Source organism: Rhamphochromis longiceps, linkage group LG16 (assembly GCF_057381845.1).
Source record: "Rhamphochromis longiceps isolate RC_006_pf linkage group LG16, R_longiceps_female_GT1.1, whole genome shotgun sequence".
Classification (NCBI taxonomy): Eukaryota; Metazoa; Chordata; class Actinopteri; order Cichliformes; family Cichlidae; genus Rhamphochromis; species Rhamphochromis longiceps.
In genome coordinates, this window is record NC_140572.1 from 35507472 (window position 1) to 35532451 (window position 24980).

General features: G+C 40.4%; 1 protein-coding gene across 1 annotated transcript in view; it reads right to left on the minus strand.

Moving 5' to 3' along the window:
* LOC146651574 (tomoregulin-2-like) overlaps positions 1–23693 on the minus strand; it is a 140984-nt gene extending 117291 nt beyond the window's left edge. Inside the window, exons 1-2 of the mRNA XM_085384641.1 lie at positions 22660–23693; positions 9275–9384 (exon numbers count right to left, since the gene is read on the minus strand). Of these exons, the coding sequence (XP_085240767.1) occupies positions 9275–9384; positions 22660–22849 (300 nt within the window). The 5' untranslated portion in view covers positions 22850–23693. The remainder of the gene's footprint in view (positions 1–9274; positions 9385–22659) is intronic.
* Positions 23694–24980: the final 1287 nt, after the last annotated feature.

Genomic DNA, 24980 nt, shown 5'->3' on the forward strand with positions numbered 1-24980 from the left:
GCAGTATTAAATGAGATCCTCAGAGCCAATGTATTTTCAAAGCAGCCTAAAGGGAAAATGAGCTCTCAGTTATGTTGATTTTTAGCACCTATTCATAAAACCTTAACCGTACATACACTTTCACACTGTGGCATTATGATTATGAATCTAAAAGGCACTTTTAATATAAGGATTACAGTGTTCCCTCGTTTATTGCGGGAGTTACATTCTAAAAATAACCCGCGAAAGGTGAAATCTGCGAAGTAGCCAGCTTTATTTTTTACAATTGTTATAGATGTTTTAGGGCTATAAAACCCCTCACTACACACTTTATACACTTTTTTCAGACAGGCATGAACATTTTCACACTTTTCTCTCTTGTTTAAACACTCTCAAAGTTCAAACCTTCGTAGAAAAATAAGTCCAGTATTATAGAATGAAACCAAAGATGAAACCCATGTCCAGGTTACCATCTTCCTCTGTCTCTTGGGTGCTACCGCAGGTGCCTTTGATGGTGCAAAATGTTTCGTCGACATTGTTTTTGTTGACCCTTATGAAGAAGACATTGAGGGAACAGTTTACCCTGCCCGGGATAGGGTTACCGGGGCCCCACTAGGGATGGGTATCGAAACCCGGTTCTTGTTGAGAACCGGTTCCCACTGTTTCAATTCCTTGGAATTGTTTGCCATTTTTGCAAACGATTCCCTTATCGATTCCAGTCGCCCCAAATGACGTCACCACGTTGCGGAGCGTCGCTTACCTGGCAGGAAACACGGTACCTAAGCGGCTCAAATGCTCAAAAGTTTGGTTATACTTTACGAGAACGGATGACAACAGGGCAACATGGAATACTTGCAAAGTAGATATTTCATTTAAGGGAGGAAACACTACGAATATGCAAAAGCATTTGCTCACAAAACACGCGATGACCTTAAATGAATGTCGTGTTTTTAATTCCGCTCCGGACTCGTGAATCTCAACCCAGCAGCAGCGGTAACGTTTGCACGTCCTCTCCCGTTAATGCGGCAGATAAATAATCAACTAACAGGTGCATATTATGTTAGCGCGATCTGCCTTATTACAAAACCTTCCATTACTGTGCATTTAGGTGACCACGATGAGAGACACAGACAGAGTCTGGCTCAGATGCTGGCAGTTCTCGCTGCAGTCTACCGGTAGCGTCTCCTTTCAGGCCAGGATAGACGAATGTCACCGAGCAGTGAGTAAGTTTGTGGTCAAAGGCTTGCACCCATTTGCCACAGCAGATGCCCTGATTTCACTTTGGTAAGTCAATGTGTTTAATTCTAGGCAGGGACATTACTGGATATTCTTGTGTAATTGCTACAGAATAATTTATGTTACACTTTGTTATTGCTACAGAAGAATGGTTATTTTATTATTTTACATTTACATTTTTTTTCCTGGGGACCCTGGGACAACCCATTGAAGAGCCGTAGGCTGTGGATCTCTTAAGATTTCACTGTTGGGTTTGTAAGGCCATGTTACTCCTCAATTTCTATCTTGTTCAAAGAGAAGATATAAAACAAAGTTCTAAGCTAATTGACTTTAGTGTTCTCCTTTTTTAAAAATAAGAATCGATAAGAGAATCGATAAAGACTCGAATCTTTAAACAGAATTGAAAATGGAATCGGAATCGTTAAAATCTTATCAATACCCATCCCTAGGCCCCACCCTGGAGCCAGGCCCGGGGAGGGTGCCCGAGGGCGAGCGTCTGGTGGCCGGACATTAGTCCATGGGGCCCAGCCGGGCACAGCCCGAAAAGGGGACATGGGCCCACCCTCCCGCAGGCCCACCACCCGCAGGAGGCGCCATAGGGGTCGGGTGCATTGTGTGCCGGGTGGGGGCCAGGAGCAGAAGCCCTGGCGGACTGATCCTTGGCTACCAAGACTGGGAATTGGGACATGGAATGTCACCTGTCTGGTGGGGAAGGAGCCTGAGTTAGTGCATGAGGTTGAGAGGTATCAGCTAGATGGCTTGGTCTATGGAACCAGTCTCCTGGAGAGGGGCTGGACTCTGTCTCAGTCTGGAGTTGCCCCTGGTGAGAGGCGGCTGGCTGGGGTGGGTATTCTAATATCCCCTAGGCTTGCTGCCTGTACGTTAGGGTTCTTCTCGGTGGATGAGAGGGTTTGTTCCCTGCGCCTTGGGGTCAGGGAATGGGTCCTGACTGTCATCTGTGTTTAAGCGCCGAGTGGCAGTTCAGAGTACCCGGCCTTCTTAGAGTCCCTGGGTGGGGTGTTGGAAGGTGCTCAACCTGGAGACTCTGTTGTTCTACTGGGAGACTTTAATGCTCACGTGGGTAACGACAACGAGACCTCGAGTGGCGTGATTGGGAGGAACGGCCTCCCTGATCTGAACCCGAGCAGTGTTTTGTTGCTGGACTTCTGTGCAAATCACAGTTTGGCCATAATGAATACCTTGTTCGAACGTAAGAGTGTCCATAAGTGCACGTGGCACCAGGACGCTCTAGGCCGTAGGTTGATTTTCTAATCGTATCACCTGACCTGCGACCATACGTTCTGGACACTCGGGTAAAGAGAGGGGCTGAGCTGTCAACTGATCACCACCTGGTGGTCAGTTGGATCAGGTGGTGGGGGAGGACACTGGACAGACCCGGTGCACCTAAACGTGTAGTGAGTGTGGTGTGCTGGTACCGTCTAGCATAGGCCCCAGTCCGTGAGATCTTGAACGCACACCTCCGGCAGAGCTACAACAGCATTCCAAGGGAGACTGGGGACATTGAGTCGGAATGGACCATGTTCAGCATCTCTATTGCTGAAGATGCTGCATTGAGCTGCGGCCGCAAGATGGTTGGTGCCTGTCGTGGTGGTAATCCCCGAACCAAATGGTGGACACCAGAGGTGAAGGGTGCCACCACACTGCTGACTTCTCAGTCGAAGTCAGCAGCGTTGTTGGGCGGTGGACTTGGAGAAGGCATTCGACCGTGTCCCTCGGGGTGTCCTGTGGGAGGTGCTGCGGGAGTATGGGGTGTCTGGCCCATTGCTACGGGCCATTCGATCCCTATACATCCGTTGCAAGAGCTTGGTTCGAACGAGATCACGGATACAAGCGGCGGAAATCCGGGAGGGGCTCAGAGTAGAGGTGGTTCAGGCAACTGACAAGGATGCCTCCTGGGTGCCTCCTGGGTGAGGTGTTACGGGGATGTCCTACCGGGAGGAAGCCCCGGAGCAGACCCAGGACACGCTGGAGAAATGATATCTCTCGGCTGGCCTGGGAATGACTTGGTGTTCCCTCGGATAAGCTAGAGGAGGTGACTGGGGAGAGGGAGGTCTGGGCTTCTCTGCTTAGGCTGCTGCCCCCGTGACCTGGCCCCGGATAAAGCGGAAGAAGATGGATGGATGCTTTTGTTGGGGGTGAAACTTACAAACATACAATACAGCACTTCAGAGTCACACTGCTAGTGATCGAAGATTTATGTAAATTTGACAAACTGAACGCATTCTGCACTGTACAGGAGACACGGCATGGAGGAGATTGATTGACAGTGGTTTACAGCCGATCAGAAAGCAGAACACAATGCGCTGGAAAAAAAAAAACACGCAAAATTGCACAAAAATAAATACGTGAAACAGCGAGGCCGTGAAAGGTGAACTGCATTATAGCTAACCCTAGCGGAACACTGTACTGAAAGGATGACAAACAGAAACATGTCACTCATGTTGTAGTTCTAGTTGAATGTCACTCTGTCAAACTCATAAACAGCCACACAGATAAAATCCTGCAAGAGTCTTTTATGCGATTCGATTCTTAAAAAGAAAAAAAAAAGTATTTCTCAAGATAACAGGGCTAAACTATCCAGAGCAGCAATAACCTTCAGTGTACTGCTTCAGGAAATGTATTACTGGTGCCAGGCAATTTGCAGAAACTTTCATAAACTAAACATGACCTACCTGGAACACTACAAGGACTCTGGGCTGGTAGTCATCAGCCTCGAGTAGTACATAATCCCGAGATAAATGACCCATCACATTACTTACATCTGCTGTGTTAACATCTGCCTCTCATTCATCTGCAACACCTTCGGTGGGAGATGCTTGGATGATTTTACACATATTCCATTCACATTCAGCTGTAATGTAACATCTTACTCATAAACAGAGCTGCTGGATCTACTCACGGTGCTTTCCAACTCTCTGCCCTTTGAGACTTGAACGCCTTTCAAAAGGAATTTCTGTCAAAGATTTGCTTGCACACAGTCTATCACATGCTTTGGTCATGAATTTTGCCAACACTTTGTTTACTCCAAATTTTTGTAAAAATGATTAAATTTTCTAGCATTTGCATTTTTTATTTTTAACTTGTTCCCAAATTCTTCTACTGATTCACTTACCTGAATAAACACAGGCTTAATAAGCAGTAATTGATAACGTTGGTGTCGCCAATGTTTTTGAAAGGACATTTGCCTTTAAAGTGTCATCTTATTTTGTTTAATACACTAAGCCACTGAAAACATTTAGTGGTAATTTCACTGACTTTGATAAAAAACATTTATTAAATTATAACGTGAGAGACAAATTCATTGTGTAATTACACTGCAGATAAATAAAGCTTCCTCTGCTACCTAAAACACTCACTCTCCTTCACACAAATTAAATTAATTGATTGACCTGTTGCACTAATTTGCACCTAAGTACCAGTATTTCGCTGCCATTAAAAATTATTTGCCATCATTACCTTTTGTCGATTAAATGCATGAATCCAGCAGAAAATTAAACAAAATGCAAAAAGTGTAAGCTAAGTAGTGTTAGCTTGTGTTACAGAGCTGCAGCTATAATGTTAATGCTGTTTTCAGCAGGAACAAGAGCATGACTGTTACTGAATTTGTTCCTGCTGTAGGCTATGACAGATTTTGAACTTTCTCTGAAGAAAATTACTGCATTCATTCTTGACCCAAAAACCTTGCTATTGTGTTTGGAAGAGACTCATGAAGGTATGCTATGCACACTTATACTACTAATTACACCGTGTGGGGAAAAACTCATTATTCTTTGAGCTATTTTATTCTAACCTACCAAACACTGTAGCACTTTGTTCTAACTTTATCTGATTACAGATATATAAAAAAAACAACAACACTTTATTTGATTCCTGTATTTTTCTAAGAGTCTATTGAACATGTAAGAGCTGATACATTAAGACGCATCATGTGCCACTAGCTTCAAGCTACAAACCATTTTTATGGTGGAGAAAACGGGATAAATGACAGCACAATTCAGTTTAAACTTTTCTTTTAGTTTCTCATCAGTCTCCTAAACAACACTAAGTTATACAAACCCTCCACCCCAGTATTAAATCCATCAGTATTGATTGATATTAATGTCAGGATGAAGGTATAATTTCATGGATACCTTCAGGCTATTGATTTAACAACTTTAATCAATTATTCATTTAATAATTCTGCTTGTATCTTTGACTTTATGTATGTGAAATGCTGTAAAAAAATATGAATGACTTGGCTCAATAGCCTTTAATCTTATTTGAATTTACGTGATAGATTTCTTCCAATCTACAATGTAAACATGGGAAGCGTATGAACATCTGGATTTCATGCAGGATCCATTTATCATGTTCTCTGTGGGTTTGTGTGTTTTTTTCTACTTGAAAGTGCAGTTAATGTGGTTCATAAACATTTTCCCAGTATTCTATCAGGCAGTCCTGTCCTCCTCGCTAACTAACTTCTTGACGATCCTCATTCATAGCAGAACATTTCGTTATCACTTGCTCAAAAATATATGAAAACCTTTAACTGCAAGGACTGCATTTTTTATTTTTAATGCCATTTTTGGCCATTTCTTATACTCAATTGTACAAATAGCCCTAACATGCAAAACTTGAGTTTATCTGATGCATTTCTTGTTTTACGAGAGAGATTCAGTAATAATTAAAAGACTCCTAATCTCTTGCCAGCTTTTGTAGAGAAAATATCAATGATAAAATGACCGATCTAATTCTTTATGTGCTAGACCAACTTTAGTGATATAGGCGGGGGATTCCCTCAGGTCATAGCATCCATCCAGAGGCTCCAATATCAAAGCTGTAAAAGGTGCAATATGAGTCTTACTTTTAGAGCAGATTAACTTGATGTTTATCTAATTTCATTTGCTTAACAGTTAAAACGGGAAATAGTCCCAAAGGTCCCAGTAGGCTACTCCAGCATCACCTGCCACATCCATCTTTTATCTTTAGCCATGACAGTTTAGGATAGATGACTCAAAAGTGTGGTTTCCTGTTGGAATTACTACAATAAAATAAATAAATAAAATGAAAATTCATTAAATTATTTTTTTTGGGGAAAAAAGCCCAGTAATCAAACATAACAAAGCAACAAAAAAAACCCCAGACATTCCTGCCTATATTTAAAGCTCCTTTATTTGCTTCCATGATGTCTTATATCTTTCAGAGTCTGAGAACAGCTATATGCAAATTTTGTGTCTAGTTATTGGATATTTTTCCAGCAACTCCCAACTTTTCTGTTAAAAAGAACCATTACTAAGAACAATAAATTGTTCCAGTTACCCTTTAGTGGACAGTTTGAGTTGAAGTATTTCACATCGCCGTGAGCGCACATACTTTTAGACTGGACGATCCCTTTGGGAATCAGCACTGTGACCTGACATTAACAAAACCAAACCGGCAACAATAGCTTTGCCCGGCAGCTGCTGTGAGATGAATTACCGGCAAACTTTATGTGATTAGTCAGGGCATTGCATTAGCAAAGACAAGACGTAACTCATTTTCAGGTACAAGAGCGCACGCTGCTGTGTAGCAGTTTGACTTGGGTTAGCGAGAGAAAGTCTTGGTTCTTTAAAGAGTCAGTGTGAGGCAAATCTAATGCATCTTGGCAATGAATAGTGTCCATTGATTCCACCACATCAAACTCTCTTCCTCTTCACAGTCCCTTGCATGTCTCTTGCTTGGGGTTTTTGTGTGCGAATGTGTGCACACATAGATTCCTCTGGAACAAAGGAAATCCATCCAAGATGAGAATTTATGCAACGTTCCCCTCTGAAAGCTTGAACAAACTGCCAACAGGAGAAAAATCTTGGATCCATTTATTTGACAGTGATTAGTAGTGACTGATTATTTCAGGGCATGGCATCGCCTGCTAGGCTAGGGGGGGTCATGTTTATGTTGACTGATGAAATAAAGAGACTGACATTAGGAACTCCTCCACACAAACAAAACAAAGATGCATAGAAAGTTGCCCTCTGACTCATGGTATTAAGGCAGAAATTGTGGTGTGACCTGTTCTTTTCCGAGAGCACAGAGAGCGCCTGAATGCACAGCGACAGCAGTATCAGTGTGAGATCTCTTGAAGAGGAATGGAGCTGTAATGTCATTTATCTGCAGGCCTCTGTTAACGTTTGCTCCCAGGGAAGTACGAAATTGAGATAAAAACTGGTGACCAATCGAGTGTCAGCCTGCCTAGTGCCTGCTCGCGCTGATGACGTTCTGATAAAAGCGACAGATGAGAACACGTGCCACATCCTCAGATCCCAGTGGTTTCTATTATCAGGGGCTCTGTATAGCATATTCATTGGCAAAGCTTGCAAACGTTATACAAAAATCAATACTCTGCTGACTGGCTTGCTCCTTTTTTATTATAGGTCTGGCCATAAAGTTAAGTATGAGTCATTATCAAGAACAGCCTAATTTCCTAGATTTATGCCGTTAACGAGGGCCTTTCAGTCTTTGGTCTCATCAGTGACAGTCTTGTTTATGAATGTGGAGAGTGTAGTATACCAGGATAGCGATGTCAAATTTCAGAGCAAGCTATAAACTGGGCTCATGGTATGCGAGCACCTCCCCTTGGGCCTAATATCGTCTAATAGAGACAATGGACTTCGATCCAATCGATTCTATAAATCTTTAAATTCTTTCTTCAGACGCATCACAGATTAACTTTCAAGTTATTATAGGTGTATATTTCCAATAACACAAGTGTTTTTTTTGCTGTGTTTCATTATTATTTTTCTTTATACGTGCCATTTTTACACTTATACAAGTGCAATTTTAATTAGTTTCAGCATTTGATGCTCAAATCATTTAGATTTATTGTGCTGAAAGCAAGAAAACACACACACTCCTGGCCTTTGACTGTTGAATATATTAAAATAAAGGAGGTTAGACTAAGGGCCCTGGTTTTCACGACTGTTGCAGCTGTACTGAACTGAGATTTCAGACACTTAGTAATCATCATTTTACATAACACTAATCAGATGTTTAGAATGATCATTTGTGCATTTATAAAATGCAGCAATTGGATTGAGGGATTATAGTGTACCATGCACACTATTTATTTTGTTCCAATGAAGCATTTCTTCAAGTGCTACAAATTCACACAGTAACAAAATGAATACTCAAAATTAACATAGATTTAACATAGATTGCACCAGCCAGGTAATGTCTCAGTCATGCTAGAAAAACAAAACAACAAAATAGAACAGCAAACTACTTGGGACAAAATTGTTATTCGCCAATCTGCCACAGGGTTTTGGCCAGCTCTAAGCTTTTACTGTGAATTCCTTTTTAATGTGAGTGTCCTCATGTACAGAAGGCAGCAGATATGCAATTTTTTGCTAATTTACTACAGTTAATTGCTGTTTCATCACAAACACATTCCGTATAACTGCCATAACTGGGTTCATCTTATTCATCTTACTGCTGTTTTATTGGTCTCTTACACAGCAACTAACCACAAGTGGTTGCAGACCTGGTCCCTGTGTTAAAAGCAACTATTTCAAATCCAAAGAGATTAAAAGTTCATTGCACAGAGTTGTAATTATTTTGTTTGTGCCACAGTCTATAAACACTGTTTTCCCTTGTGTGACTGTAGCATCGATGCTATAACCTTGAAACTAGCGCCTGTTTTAATGGCTACCATCTGGACAAGGACAAAAGTGGAAAGTTAACTAACATGTGTCAACATATGGTAATTAATGGGCACAATCCCTGAAAAAAATATAGCATGAAATATGTAGTAAGCTAGTTAGCAGATGTGCTAACTATTCTGTATGTTAGCATAAATATTGGCAACATTTTGGAAAAGCTGGAAAGGCAGACACTATTACAATTCTTCAAATGTATAAATAATACAATTAAATCAAACCTCCGCCTTACATTTATTGTTATAGATACCATGAATGAACTTTTAATAAAGACAGGGGCGGGTTAGCAGAGAGACATTTAACACCAAAAGGAAAAACGTTGTAGTAAAAAGACACAATGAAACAGTAACAGAAACGTCACATCTTACCTTGAAATCGCAAATGCATGTCACCATGTTCCCGATTCTTAGACATTCCCCATCAAACTTGCATGTGTTGGTGTCGCACAAGAACAGGTCTGTGTCCCGGTCATCGGAACCTGGAGGACCAAAGCCAACAAGAGACAACAGTGACTAAGTGCTTTTCTGTCGAGCCTTCAAGCAACTCTAACCTGAAACCCATTCAGGGTCGTTTCTAATGAACCTCTGCCATTAGTCATATCTCCCTCAGCACGCTGCACTCCTGGAACATAGGTCTACTGTGCAAAAACACAATGCTAGTGCAATCCTTCTCCTTAGCTGCCAGAATGATCAAATGAAAAAGCAGTAGTCGCTGCTGAAAGGTGAACAAAAGATTTTTTGTTGATGGTATATTACATGATGTTCTGATGATGCTGGAGATATTGAATGGTAGATAGTGCTCTTTAATACATCGTTTTAGAAAGCACTCAGATGTTTAATAGAGGTGACATTTAGGTTCATTACTGAGGTCATGGCGTATAATTTTGTGTCCTACACAACATATTTGTTCTGTTTCTCCACCCATTTATTTCTCTTTAATATTTGTTTGTGTACAACAAGACTAACTCCTGGGGCGTTGTCCAGCAGAGGCAAAACTGGGCTGTGATCCGATTCAGGCTGCGTTAGGGAGCTCAAATGACTCCAACATAGCTTTCTGAATCAAATCAGCGAGTCACATGGGCCTGAGACTGTAGACTGAGCTCAGGGCTGTTAGCTTACCTGAAGTGATTGCTTTAAAAAAAGGCCACGTGCACAAAGACCGTAACATGTGCATGAAGGCTTTTTCCAAAATACATTTAAAGTGTATTCCACCAAATTCCAGCTGACATAAACCCGGCAATCGTGCAGTATCTATTTGCACAAAGATTATTTTAATGCATTCCAAGTTAAAAGTTGAAAAACTGACCTTTTTTTTTTTAAGATCACTGAATAAAATTCTATAGCTTAAGACATTTGTCAGACAAACCAATCTGAGAACTTTTTGCTGAGAATATTTATGAACCAAATGGCTTAAATTATATAAACATGGCCATGATGCCCAGGTCAGACTGTAGTCTCACTACAGAAGATTTTTTTATTTACGTTTATATTGACATGCCTATCATCCTTATTCAGCTATAAATTGTTTTACATCATCATGAATCAGTGAATATATTAGACATGGCATATCACAGACATGTCAGTAAATTGTCTTATATGCAAAATGAAATTGCATTCATGACTGACAGGCTGCTTTCTATTGCTCTAAGCCAGGGGTCAGCAACCTTTAACACCCAAAGAGCCATTTGGACCCAGTTTCCACGCAAAAGAAAACACTGGGAGCCGCAAATACTTTGTGGCATCTAAAATGAAGATAACACTGTATATATTGTTTTTTCTACCTTTATGCTTTGTGTGAACAACTAAAGTGTGTTGCTTATGAAATCCATGAAGTGCTACAGAGAAAACTACATTATATTTATGTAATGAACACATTTTGAACACTTAAAGAAACATAACAAAAAGGAAAGACACCTAGCTGAACTAAAATGATCCATGTAGCAAAGAAAAACTGTTGTGAACCGCCAGCCTTATATGGCCTTTGGGCTTTTGGAGCATAGCAGAGCCTTGACCTGAATTTTAAATTGGAAAAAAGCACTATGCTACTAAAAAAATGAAAAATAAATATTTGCAAAATTCTGCATAAATATTTATGTATTTATTTATTTATTACACAATTAAGTCACTTTCATCTTTACGCAGGACTGTAAGCTGTCATCTGTGAGGCGGGAGCGGTGTTTGTTTTTAACATAGTTCACGGTGGAGAATAGTTGCTGACATAATGTGGATCCGAAGATCCATAATTGGCCTACCTGGGGTCTAAAGTCTCGGTAAATGCATGGCGTTTCGGCGAGTGTACCGGCTTCCGCGAGTGTGACGCTTATTTTGAGCGACGAAAAATAATAAAATATAATTTTATTTTTATATTTCAATATCACAATCTTTCAATTTAGAACTACAAGTTTAAAAAGAACTAATACAAAAAAAATACACTTCAGCTAAATACTTGTAATTTATTTTCCCAAACCACGCAGAGCCGCAGTATAAGGACTAAAGAGCCGCAGGTTGCCGACCCCTGCTCTAAGGATTTGCATTTAACCCTTAAAGTCCAATCTACTATATTACTCGTGTATACATGTTTTTTTCTCAAGAAATTATAATGTGTTTTCTAGCAAAATATCCAGCTATTTTATTAATATTAATTACTAAATTAATATTAATCCTCCCTCTGCAAAGAGTGAGGTCCTAACACTGTTTTCAGCCACAACAGTCAGGTTAAGCTTTAATAATTTGCTGTACCCTTCCTGGTGAGTACTGAACATCAACAGAGCAGTTGTTAGAGACCAAAAGCAGAGTTAATATAGAGTGCATGCTAAATCTAGAGTCATGAATCACATGACATCACACCAGATGAATGAACAATAGACCTCTGTACATTTTTCACATTATTTCACTGTTTCCATTTAAAAGGTTGCATGAACAGCTGGTTTCCACTCCACCCAAACAGGACAAAAAGACTGTGATTGGAGATTTCATGACTTCGGCCAAAATAACTGTTTTTCTGATGAGAACACAACACTTTTTTAATATCAAATACAAACACTGAGGCAGTCGTATCATGTCATTTGGCCATTTATCAGTCCATAGGTGCACACAGAAGGCAGAAAAACAAAATAACAAAAAGCAGACTAATATAAATAATTAATATGATATTGTCAATTTTTAGGATGTAATTTTAAGCAGCAGACTATTTTCATCCAAAGCGTGAAGTTGGTGGTTTTGAATTCCCATGATAGTTAACAATAAGAAAATAAATCTAAACCTTTTCAGAAGGAAGGAAACCAGTTCAACTAAAGTTCCCACGAACTGCATACGCAGTATAGATTAGTGGAATGACAGTATTTAGGTACAGCACATTATATACACGACTAAAACCTGGAGAAAAGATGCAGTTCAGTGTCTTTTAGCAAGCATTTTTAAAATATTTAATTAACCATTAAAAAGAAAAACATAGTTAGAAGGTCCACAAGGCATGGCAAAATTGGAATTTGGAGCTAAATATGAACATCAAACGGATTCATCTTTGATGTTCAAAGACGAACAGTGTGGGTTTTGTTCTTTTATGTCTCAGTTTATACTTTGCAGCCTTAAGGGAAAAGCAAATAGGCGAGTGACGTTTTATCTATTTCTTTCTTTTAAACACGAGACACAGATGAAGCAAGTATACGATGAAGATGCTGAGTATTTAGGTTTAAACAACGATTAAAACACATACATATTCTTTTATCTGCGACCATTATGAAAGCCCCAGGGAAAATGCACATTTCTTTGGGATCAAATGTCTCTTAAGAGCAATAAAATTTAATTTTAGGTTATTTTAATCAACCTTATTTAATCAAACAATTAGAGCATGAAAAAACCCCTCCTAATTGGGTGTTTAACTTTTCTCACAGAGATATTCTTTATTACCACACCATCCTACAGGGAGCACATTACACTATCAGTGAGTGTTCTGACTTTCATTTAGCCTGGCTTTTACGATCAGCCCCAAAAAAGTTAATCAAGCAAACTCTACATTAAGAAATACACAATTTAAACGATGAAATCTACACATTACTAAAATAAACTCTTTTTTTAAATTCTCTGGACTGGACAAATATCTAATCATTAGGGAAAAGATGCTCGGTATCAAGTGAATGTATCCAAATCAAGTAAATGTCATTTGACTAGATTCCATTAAATGCAACATTGTACACTGAACTTACAGGCGTAAACTAAACGTATGCAAAAAAAAACAAAAAAACATTATCAACCACAAAACTGCCAACGTGCTATCATGACATTGCATTAAAGGTAAGGAGCCAGCCTTGTTCATCTCACAAAACAGCAAAAAGTTATCATGTGAAATGGCACGTGTGATATTCATACACATCATAATGCCTGGCTGTCTGTGGATGTTACAGGCAAGATATCTTACAAAGCTATTTTCTATTCATAGATATCTTATTATAATGGACACTTAGACACAGTATCTCCTGTAACCTGTCATAACCAATGACCTTCTCCACTTCGAAAAGCCCTTCTTGGCATAGAACAACCTATCAGGCAATAATACCCCATGGAATAGAAGTCCATGCTAAAACGAACCTGCTATTTGCCAAGGTCCTGAATGACCATAAGTGTAAGCTCTCTGTGAAAACATACAATCACTGAGCCAAGAACAGTGGTATGAGAGGTCTCCAAGCTTGGAGTGCACGGATGAAACAAAGCCCTCAGCCTGAAGAGGGCCATACAAGACAGTCTGGAAAACCACACACAAAAAAAATAATAATTAAAATTGGCACCCAGGCAACTGGCATGTTGATGATACTCACTGGAGAGAAGCATTGTTAGGATGACAATCATACAACTGGCTACGTGCATACAAATGACTGGAAAATATCAGATCATTTTCAAGCCAGCTAGTAAAGTCTTTGAAAGATTGGAAATGTTTTTGTGTGTGAGCGTGAATCTGTGTGTGTCAAATCAGTCCAAGCTACAAATTTCATAGTTTGATATTTTAGCTCTTTTTCAAGGTTCTCTGGGCAACAGGCTTATGGAAAACAAAGGTGGGGAAAAAGCAGAAACTCGATTTTAAATGAAAAAAAAAGTGACTCCTCCACAAGTCATTAAACTGTCTTCTTTACCGAGAAACAGATGCGAAGCTTGGACATCCCCAGGAGCCAGGAAGCAAGAGGAATACATCTATCACTTGTAAACAATAACTCACAGGGATTCATTACTGCTGGAGACATTCTTATCATCTTATGAACAACAGTGCAATCAAGACTTGCAGATGAAGATGCTTTGTCTACTGGAATCAAAGACGATTGTTCCTGTGAACTGTTTACAAGGATGCGAGTGGCACAGCTTTTGTAATAGCTGTAAATGTCTGAAAAACAATCATCATGTGACATAAATTATGTTATGTTTTATACTTGCTTCTCTTACATCTTCAGAGACACTGGGGCCAAAAGGGTTTAGACTGCAGGGAAAAACGGCACCAATCTCAGTCATTTGAGAATGATTGCCTACAAGTGGTATTTACTGCGGTGGTACAACTTGAAAAATGTCTTTGTTTACACAATAATAAATGACACAGAATCAACAGGTTAGTATTCATCACCTTTGTTTTTTAATCATAAAACCATTTTGCCTTTTGGTGCAATCTGATTTCAGATTCTCTTGTGTGGCAGCGGCTTTGAATTCAAAAATTCAACCCCACATGTTTGGCAAACATAAAAAAAATAGAGGTGTTGGAAGTTTGAAATGTATCCATTTTAAGGGACCTGAAACAGGATTACAGTGATAAGCATTACTGTTATCAACTAAAAATGTTGTCAGTATCCCGTACAAGTACCTACATGTTCAGTCAGTGGATATTAGCTAAACATATTGTAACATGCTGTGGGATTATTATAATTGTAATTGCCTAATATGTTATTCAAAGTCAGTAGCTTACAGAACATTTAGGTTGAATTTCTATTTTACTAATGTGAGATTGGTTTAATGAAGTTCATACAGACTTCAGAAACATTTCTGTGACATACTTTACCTCATAAAAACTTTGTAAAAAATGTATATGTATCAAGAATGACTGAATACAAGATATCGCCTAATTTTCTTTCAAATGAAAGCTACACATCTTTCGTAAATGTCCTCCCTCCATAAGCACATTAAACCAGTCGTAACCAGGATTCCTGTTGAGTTGGCTGGCTTCCTGCTGCTTTGCGGCAAACATGAACAGGGGTAAAGTAAAGTAATTTTATGGCTTATCCAGATGTTCTGAATAAGATCAGATCAAATGGATAAAACTGAATCCTCAGAACAATACCTCACATACCTGGTTTGGCCAAGCTCAAGAGGACAAGTTTGATCAAAAAATATGAATTCTGAAACTAGTTTTGACATTGACGAAGTTACGTATTTGAACCGAACACATTTAGGGAGTAAAAGAAAAAATACCAGTGGATTCTTTACATGTCAGAGTTATACTGAAAATTGGGGACCTGTTAATTACCTTTCCAGCAATGTATTTTTGGAAATTTTAAAAGCTTACTGCAAAAGTGCTACTTGACTCCACATTACTGTCTGCTCAGCTGTGAGGCAGACTATGCTTCATTTATTTGAGTATTGCAAGCAACAAAGGCCCAGCTTGTGTACTGGACAAATGATGATTCCATTTTATAATTTTATATGACCCCAAGCATTTTTCTTTTTTTCCTTTCTTTTTGTTTTCATACCCGCAACATATATGCCTGGATGGATGGATGGATAGATGGATCTGGCAAACAACTAAAAAACAAAAAGATATAACCCTCAAGTGTTAAATAGCAAACAGTGCTGAAATTAAATGTGCACCATGGCTAAGAAATTATGCACTCAACATGTGTAGTCTGGATGTCACCCTTAATTGGCCCATGTGGTAAATAGCACATAAGGCCTGAATATAACAAAAGAAATGTGGGCCTGGATTTGCGGTTAAAGTTGTTATAATTTATTTGTGCTTGGTTGATGTGCAGAACTGTTATGGCTAACACTTGGCGCAGATCTGATAAACAGTAGCAGACCATCCAACTGATATGAAGACCAAATTAAAGTGTCTAGTATTAGTCACATCTGGTAACCGACTGATTAACAGATAATTAGCTATCTGTTAGCTAATCTTAAGGACATTTAGCTAAAGAAATCAGATGTGTTAGCAAGCAAGAACAAATGCTCATTAATCAGCAGGCGAGCTAGAGTAATTCTGGTCCTACCCCAAAATTTTAATTTAATGTTTTGCATAAAGCACAGGTTGTAAAAGCTAGGACCACTTCTCTTCCTTACACTTTAAATCCAGGGTTCTAAAATTGCTGCTAATGGGCTAATGTTGCAGCTTCTCACAGCAGACTAAACCTTCCTAACAGTGAAACATATAACTACTGCAAATAAATACCACCTCACAAACTGTTTAAAAAAAACTACAATTACTAACAAAACTGCCACTCTGAAATAACACATTATAAACAGAAATGTGCAGATGTGTGCAATTTCCTGTGCGCAGCAATTTCCTGTAGCTGCGTATAGCCTTCAATGATTTGTTGGCTCCCTAAACATGCAGTCAGTCAATAAAAATGTGAAAACCACAGCTTTAAATAGACCTGCTCCAAACCCAGCATCACCAACTTTACCAAAGGTAACTTTAAGGAGAGAACAGAAAACAGATGCAATGATAAAATCATTCCAGCTGTTATTGTTTGCTTTGGATGTGTCGCTAAGTGTGCTGCACGCTCTCGTGCTTCATTCCCAACCAAATTTAAATGGGACACGACTGATACAAGTTCCGTGCACGGCCCAAGCTGCACTGTGTCGGAGTCCAGGAAAACGTATACTTCCTGCTCCTGCCCTGTCGTTCCAGGAGGAGATTACAGTGAGCTGAATAATTAACGAAAACAAGCTGCCAAACATCAAATATTGAGAAGGTAATGTTTATATGCTAACGATTAAGATGCCAAGCGAAGCACTTACTTGTCTAAAAGAGAGAACTTGTTAGCCAAATGCATCTCCTGCTACCTACCTGGAATTTCACTGCACTAAGAACTATGCACTAAGAAGAATGAAGAGTTCTCCACCCAGGTTTTAAGCATTGTGCTGATCAATAATTAAACAGACTAAATGAATAATGAAGGCTGAACAACCACAGTGGTGAGACATCTTCTCCTGACCTTTCTCGTACTGGAGGTCTTTTTTTTTTTTTATAACTTTGCAACAGGTTTTTTTCCACATGTTTGTGAGGGAGGAAGTTACAGTTTAGTCTTTTTATATCAGATTATTGAACGCTGAACACCAAAAGCAAGTCATAGTTTGTTTGGTCTGAAGCAACTGATGGGTTTGTAAACTTGTAGCTCTTTCTTGTGGTTTGGTTTCTTTTTATACAGAGAAAACTTGAAGTGATCCAAAATTTGTCATTGCAGCATTCAGTTTGCTTGCTGGCCAGATGTTTCTGTGGCAGGAGCAACAAACGTAAATACAGGAAGAACGTATTGTGTTCTGGACTATTGAGACCTCGGCTCATTTTACAGCTAGCAGTTACAATTTGTGTACTCTGCACATCGATGGTACTTCTTTGCATCTCAGAATACAAAACATAACGCAGCTAGGGGAAGATGTTTAGCACAAACTTGCAGTGTACTTCGGGTAGCTTGCTTGGCGCGAGGTAAGATCACGTTCTAGTCATAAACAAACCGCTCTGGAGGTTGTTTGCAACTGGACTGAGACCAGCTCCTCCAAAGGATGTTGATGCAGATGTTTTTGAGTGTGATCTGTGTTCAGTTTGCACAGACAAACTGCAACAAGGAGGGAAATTACACTAGACTTTGCTTTAAATGGTCTAAACCATGCAGGTGTGAAAACATCCTGAAACTTTAAACAAATTTTCAAGATTTTTTTTAAATAAAGTAAAACATAAAGCATTCTTAGTTGACCAACTTTCATTTCACTACTTTAATAGAACCAATTAGCAACTTCAGATTGGTTCGATTAAACCAAGCCAGCATTGCTTATCTCAAAATTCATCTCTCATTGCAGTTTATTGTCAGAGGTGTAAACCTGCATGCAAGTATGTCTGACTTCTGTCTTGACAGATCTCGAAAGCAAATGGCCAGTTATCCCCTGAATGCTCTTAAATTCCCTCCACTTGATGGGATTTGCAGAAGACTTTGCATATTCTACACTTATCCCTGTCACTATAAGTCTCAAAGCATCACATGGACTTTTAAAGTTAACAATAGCAAAGTACTCAGTGAAGAACAGATTGTCTTTATCACAGAAATGTCCCCACAGGAGATGTAAGGTATAATTAAATTGTGAGCAGTCATTCATACAGTTTATTATTACAGTAGAAATGTGTGATAAAGATAAAACTGAATTGGACTGAATTCCTTTCAGCAACCTATGAATGCATTGTTCTACTACTTGTTTTAATATGACCAAATACAGCCAAAAGCTTTGAGCTGATCGTGTGTAAAAGTCTGCAAGTACATCTGTTAAGGATGTCTATCAGCCAGCTGATGTGCAGTCGGTATATAACACAGACGTTACTTGCTTGTTTAAAGCAATACAAGCCCAAAAATCGCAGGTTTGATTGAGATAATTACACAAAATTCTAATTATATAGTTAACTGCGTTGGATGAGTATGACATCTTGGATAAAGCAGCAGTTTTTGAGTGCATGCAGGTGAATTGTCACCGGAAAGAATTTTACCCAGCACAAATCTGTACAGAAATGTGTTTCAAAGAGTCCCAACATGACAGTAGTAACATTAACACATTACTGTAGTGTTAAGGCAATATTAAATGACAGGTGGGGCGAGCCTTCAGTTTGGCTATAGGGAGCCTTTTAGGATCTTAAAACTCAATGTACTTGTTGCACTGATCGACATCATCACAGGATCAGGCAGCAATAAATTGTGCAACTTAAGGTCCGTGTCCAGCAAGCTACTATCTAGGAACTAGATGTTCCTGATTTTGACGATACTAAACACGAGACGGGTGTGTTTCATTTGTTAGATAAAGGACCTTTACAAGGGAAAAATGACTATAAAGTAACAAAAGCCACGTCCAAGTCCTAACATATCTGACATTTAGTCTCTAGTGAATATTCCACATATCCTACGCCCCCAAGTGAAACAACAAGTTCACATCTAAAACCACCCTCTTCACCTTGTTAACTCTTTTTCACTTGTTATTACCAAATACATCATACTATAAGATGTTGAATTTTAATCGACATATCATGGTCTGTTTGTCATTGCTACTCTTTTCTTATGTTTAAGTCTGTCTACAATAGCAAGTAGGGCCAAATTCAGGTCTAACTTCACAGACAGAAAATTACATGCCATGTGGGCCTTTATGTCTTTAATAGGTGCTGGTATTTTAGCTAATTTGTTTCACTTAAATTTAGAAATACCTTGGTGTTCTTTACATATGACTGCTTGTTTTCTGATAATATTGCCTAGATGAAGGATGTCGAGGGTAAAAAGTATTGGCACTGAACCCTGTTGAATGCCACAACTACTTCATGCGTCATCATGAAGTGACACAAACACCAATAAAGAAAAATAAGCATCCCCTCTTTTCTCTTATGGCTTTTAATGAATCCCTTAATTCTACATCCTGAAAATGATAACCTTTTACTGGACAAATAATGATGCAGCAACAAGTATAAACACAAATCAATAGAAAATCGACCAACTCGCAGATCAAATGGGCCCTTTTTATAGCAGTCATTATGACTTGTCATGGCAGGAAAAAAATCATGTGTTTTTAATTACGTTAACAATGATGCAGTTACACTCAGGTGTCCTAGAAAGTCATAACAGTGTGACAAGGAGTCTGCACAATACATGCACAGCATCAGAAACTGAAGCAGCTAAATGGAATTCAGCACTCGTTAACTTTATAACTGTACTGTTCCTAACCTATTGTGATGTGTCAACATGTCAAATTCTTCATTTTCTGTAACATTACTCCATCAATATGGTGGCAAGTGTTAAAAAACATTTCACAGCTCAGTTATCCCTTTTAAAAATCTTGGCACATAATGTATGCAATGATTATAGCTTCCCACGCGCCTAACTCAAATATAATTAATTAAAGAAATATATACTATATAGGACCTTAAGAAGTGTGGAAAACATTTCTTTCTGCTGCAGCTTCACAGAGCCACAACTCGTACATTCAAATCTTTACACAAATACTACCTAGTACAAGATGACACGAGGGATTTGAAGAACAATTTTATGTCTGTACTCGCACTCAAACATTCACTTGGTGCCCTTCTAGGATTGAGATTGAGCTGTTCTGCCTCCTCGCTGGCAGTTCCTCAAGCCATTAACAGATGCAAGCCAAACAGAATGGCAGTCTTTGTCAAACCAAGTTTTTTCTAACTCCCTTTTATTCCATAAAACAAAATCGAATTCATTGCTTTTTCAAAGGCGACGCTGTTGAAACTGGCAACTCGTTTTCTTGATACTACTGCCCATAATTATCTGTTTCTTAGCACTGAAGTGACATTGGGCTCATCACCAAACTGTTTTTCAGTCAGTGCCATTCTCCCTGCGCTGCAAACTGTCACACATTGGTGGTGTTGTTAGGAAGAAGTGGATAATTAAGCCCTGTGCCATTACTGCGGGTTTATTAATATCATTATCTTATTTTTATTATCTTTCAAAGGGTCTTATCTTTTCACGGTGGACTACATGTCACTTGTTGTGCTCTATTAATTGTAACTGATGCTGGGTGCATGTGAGTGCCTGTCCATTGTTCTATCATATGCACTTAAACCTCCTCAAGGCGTGCAGGATAAAAGCTTTCGCTGAAATGCAGATGAGAGTATGTCAGGAAGTGGGGAGGCAGGCGAGTGTGTATTGGGACAGGATGTGTACCATTATCAGTGATTACGTGCTGATCACCACCATCAACAGCGGCGGCACAAAACCAGCCTCCAGTAGGTTACAATGCAGTAATCTGAATAAAGATATGATCAATTATCGGCCTGAATCAGAGGAGAGTACTGTTCAGATGAACTCATTCATGACTTCATCTGCATGTACTGTAGATTCTTGGGCCACGGCTTCACTTGATACCTGGGCTTTTCATTACAGGATGAATAATAAAACAAAAACAAGGGGAAAAAATTCCTTGTACCACACACCTGATCGCTTGTCATTAGTGGATCAATGACATAAAATTATCCTCATGTATTTCCAGTTCATTCATTACCTCAGTGATCCTTCAACATTAGCACTTCAACATGGGTATCACGGTACAGGAAGATAGAATCACGGTCTGATGTTGCGGTTGTTTGCATCACGGTTTTGGTCTCAACCCTATGAATACCAGAGATGCTTAGAATAAAGACAGCAACCTTCGACAGGTTACAGTAATACGATAGAGTTCAATCGCTTCTTCTTTGCGTGTACTTAATTAAGTCTGACTTAATCCGCCCATTATCATAATCAAATTCATTTTTAAAACTTTGATATCCAAATTAGACATCCCCCTTTCTGGTTGGCAGTCTAGTTTGTAGAATCAAATATAGATCTGTCATGTAGCATTTCTTAATATCATTCCTACATGTCACATGTGCATCAGTTATGCTCTTTGTCATAAATGACTTCCCCTTTCTTTTTATTGAGACGTCATCCAAGCAGGCTACACTGATACTCCTTTTTTCAAGCAGCAAACAGCAGTCATAACTCTCATATTGATGTCTGGCTGTTATGAGCTATAATATCAATACTGCTACTGCCCATGAGTGTGTGGAACCGGCTTAGGGCTATTTTAAGGGTTCAGACTTAGACAGGCGACAGGGGAAATTTATGGCGGCACAGTCGGCTGATTTACAAAGGGAGGCGAGGCGCTGCGCTCTGCAGCCCGCTCCGCTTCTTTTATCGTTTTGGGCACCAAAGGGAGAAAACAAGTTTATAGCTCAGTGGTCTGTTAAAGAAACGACAGCATTTTTTTTTTTATTTAAAGGTGTCAATTAATTAAACAATTTGCCTGCCAAATAAGCCCATAAAACTAGGCTGTAATTTCCTGCTGCGATCGATTTGCTGGGTTAAAGTTAATGGTCAATCTGAGCGCGATAAAACACCCTAGCGTTGACTAGAATGTGTTTTTGCTTCGGGTTACTGGCAGATAACACGAAAGAAGCCCGTTTGAACTCAAACGGAATTTCTGCGACCTCAAACTAACCGTGTTGATGTTACTGTGGCGCACGCCGCCTTATTCCGTGGACAAGCTTCCCACAGACCCCAACTCCTCCCCGCCCGCTCTATTTCTCGTTAAAATGATCCTTAATGTCGCTGCTTCCACTTCGTGTCGGATCGAAATCATCGACCCTCCCGCTCGCCTGCCCGGTGACATGATCGCCGCTGCATGCTTTGCTGTCAAGCTCCGAGGCGAACTCAGCGAGGCTAAATGCACATCAAGCAAACCCCCTCCAAAACTCTGCATCCCCTCATCGTCGGGCTTTTGCAGTCGGTATCTGCAGCCAGAGTGCTCCACGGCTCCAGCACCGACCCCGGGCATGCTAACAGGACACAATCACAAAACTACAGCGAGGAGAATGAGGCGTCTGTTGCAAGCGCACTCCTAAACTTTGATCTGGTCGTGCTGCTCAGTCTCGGGGATCTAACACTAGTCTCACATGAGTTTAACTTCGATGTGCGTCTAGATATTTACTGCACACAACCTGGAGCGAGGCTGCTATTGAATAAAATGACTCTCACCGGAGCAGTTCCAGCCGGTCGGCGTCTGGCAGTCGCTGAGGGAGGAAGGGAAGGCGCGCAGCTGCTCCACAGGTAAAGTGGCGAGAAACGAGACGAGTGTGATCCTGAGCCAGCCCCCCGCTGTCCCGCTCCACCGGCGCAGTCGTCTGGGCTCCTCGAGAGGTGCCTGAGCCGCCACGGACAGACCCATCTCTCACTGGCCCCGACCGCACAAGCGAGGTGGGAAAGAGACGCAGACGCGCACCGACAACTCCAATCCCAACAGGTTCAGCGGGGCGCCTAGAGACCTACAGCAGAACATTTTCCGAGCGAGACCGTGCGCCCCATGTAGCAGTGCCCCGTGTAGACCGGCCAAATAGGTTCCGCCCGATCCAAGCGAGAGTGCGAGAAGGAGAAAAAGAGGTCTAGTGGGGGCACTGCCGAGGGGTTGGTGGGCGATGGAGGAGGCGTGTGGGATGGAGGAAAAAAGTTAGCGACGCAAGCGAGAAGACTTGCGAGCAGGAGAAGATGCTCAAAGATGAGGAGAGGGGAGAAAGATGGCAAAGGGGGAGAAAAGGAGGGTGATATAAAAGGAGGTGATAAAACTGCACAGCAGAGAGGATGAAGCCAGAGTATCCCACGGGCAGGATTTGGAGACGACGGCACTTGTGTAATAGTATCCACGGGTGAAACGAGCAGCGGTCCTCCCGATTTAGTTTGTATGTGCGGTGCGTTCAGAGTCGCGGCGAGTTGGTGTTTCTCTCTCCCCCTCTTTCTCTCTCGCTTTCTCAGCAGCAGCTGGCTGTGATCACGTGGAGCATGATGCGAGGAGGAAGGGGGCGCCCCTCAGTAACAATTAGAACGGGTAACTGGTGGAAAAGGCAAAATATAAAAACACGCGATAACAAAGGGAAGAAAATAAAAGATTTTTTTAATGAATGAAGATAGAAAACAAAGTAGTCCGGGCTTTGTCCCGGTGCTTGCTGATGGCTTCCCCACGAATAAGCAGCATAAAGGAGGACACACTGCCTTTATAATTGGCCAGGAGCATTTAGTGTCTGCAGGAATCGATTCGTCCAGCCTGGCCTGGGATAATTGCTCCGCTTTGAAACGAAACTGACGCTATTCCTGAGTCTCTGCCTCCAGGCGATCCACAGAGACCTCAATAGTATTCATATATTTTTGGATACTGCTGTCACGCAGGGCGGGGCGGGATGGAGCTGGTAATTGACGTGCTTTTGGTCATGAAAGAAAGTGCACAGCATCTGCTGGAGCGGTCAAGTCCAGCGTCAGGCTGAGAACGATCACCCTTTGAACCGAGGAAATTGGAAGCCACGCGCGTGGAAAAGCCCCATAAAGCAAACAAAGCGGGTATCTGTTAAGATCTGTCACAGTTGTGAAGACGTTTGACTTCATGATATTAGGAGAACGCTGCAGTTGCTTGCAAACAAATAAACCCCTTATTCTTACTTAAAGATCATTACATTTTTCCTCTGCTGATGGGCTTCTTGAAGACCATCTGCGACAAACAACAAAATGCAAAATACAGAAACTTCGATACTTTTGGGTTCTTCTGGGTCATCACAATGAAAAAAGCAAAAACAAAAAAAACAACAAAGGGGATTATTTCACAGACACCTGCACCTGCGTGGGATGCGGTGGGAATGACAATGACTCAAGAAGCTGATAAATAAAGACAGATATGAAATATTAAAATGAGCAAACACTTTTACTGGCCACAGGGGGCAGCTGAATCAAGCCGCAAACACAAACCTGACATATTCTGACCTCTGAGGCTGACAGCTGTTTTACCAAACAGTGAGTAATTCAGCAAAATCATACCTGCTCTCAAGATAAAAACACCAAATAGTCACCAAATGATCTGTTTCTTTGTCAACACACATTCTTGTTATCATTTTTTCAGGGCAGTTAACGCATTTAACTTTTGAAGAGAGTTCTGTGCCTCTGAGAGGGACAGGTGAGTGAAAAGAAAAGCCAGGTTTGTAACAAGTAGTAATTGTTGTACTTTAAGCAAGCAACGCAGACCTCAACGACTGCAAAAGGTCAGTTTGGCAGTAATATGCTGCGTAAAACACAGGATATTGATTAGGACTGTGAAACTAATTGTAATAGGCTTTAATGGTATTTCGCTTGCTCATTATTCCAGTGCAACAGTACTATGCCAGTGTTTTTCTCTGCAGACTCAGTCAGCTCTGTAGTCTTCTCTCTTTCCTGTGTTTCAGTAAAACTGTTCAAGATGTATTTGCTTCGAGGCCAACATGAATCTTAATCATAACCAAATAATGAATGAAAACCACTTTATTGTTTGGTTCTCTGTACAA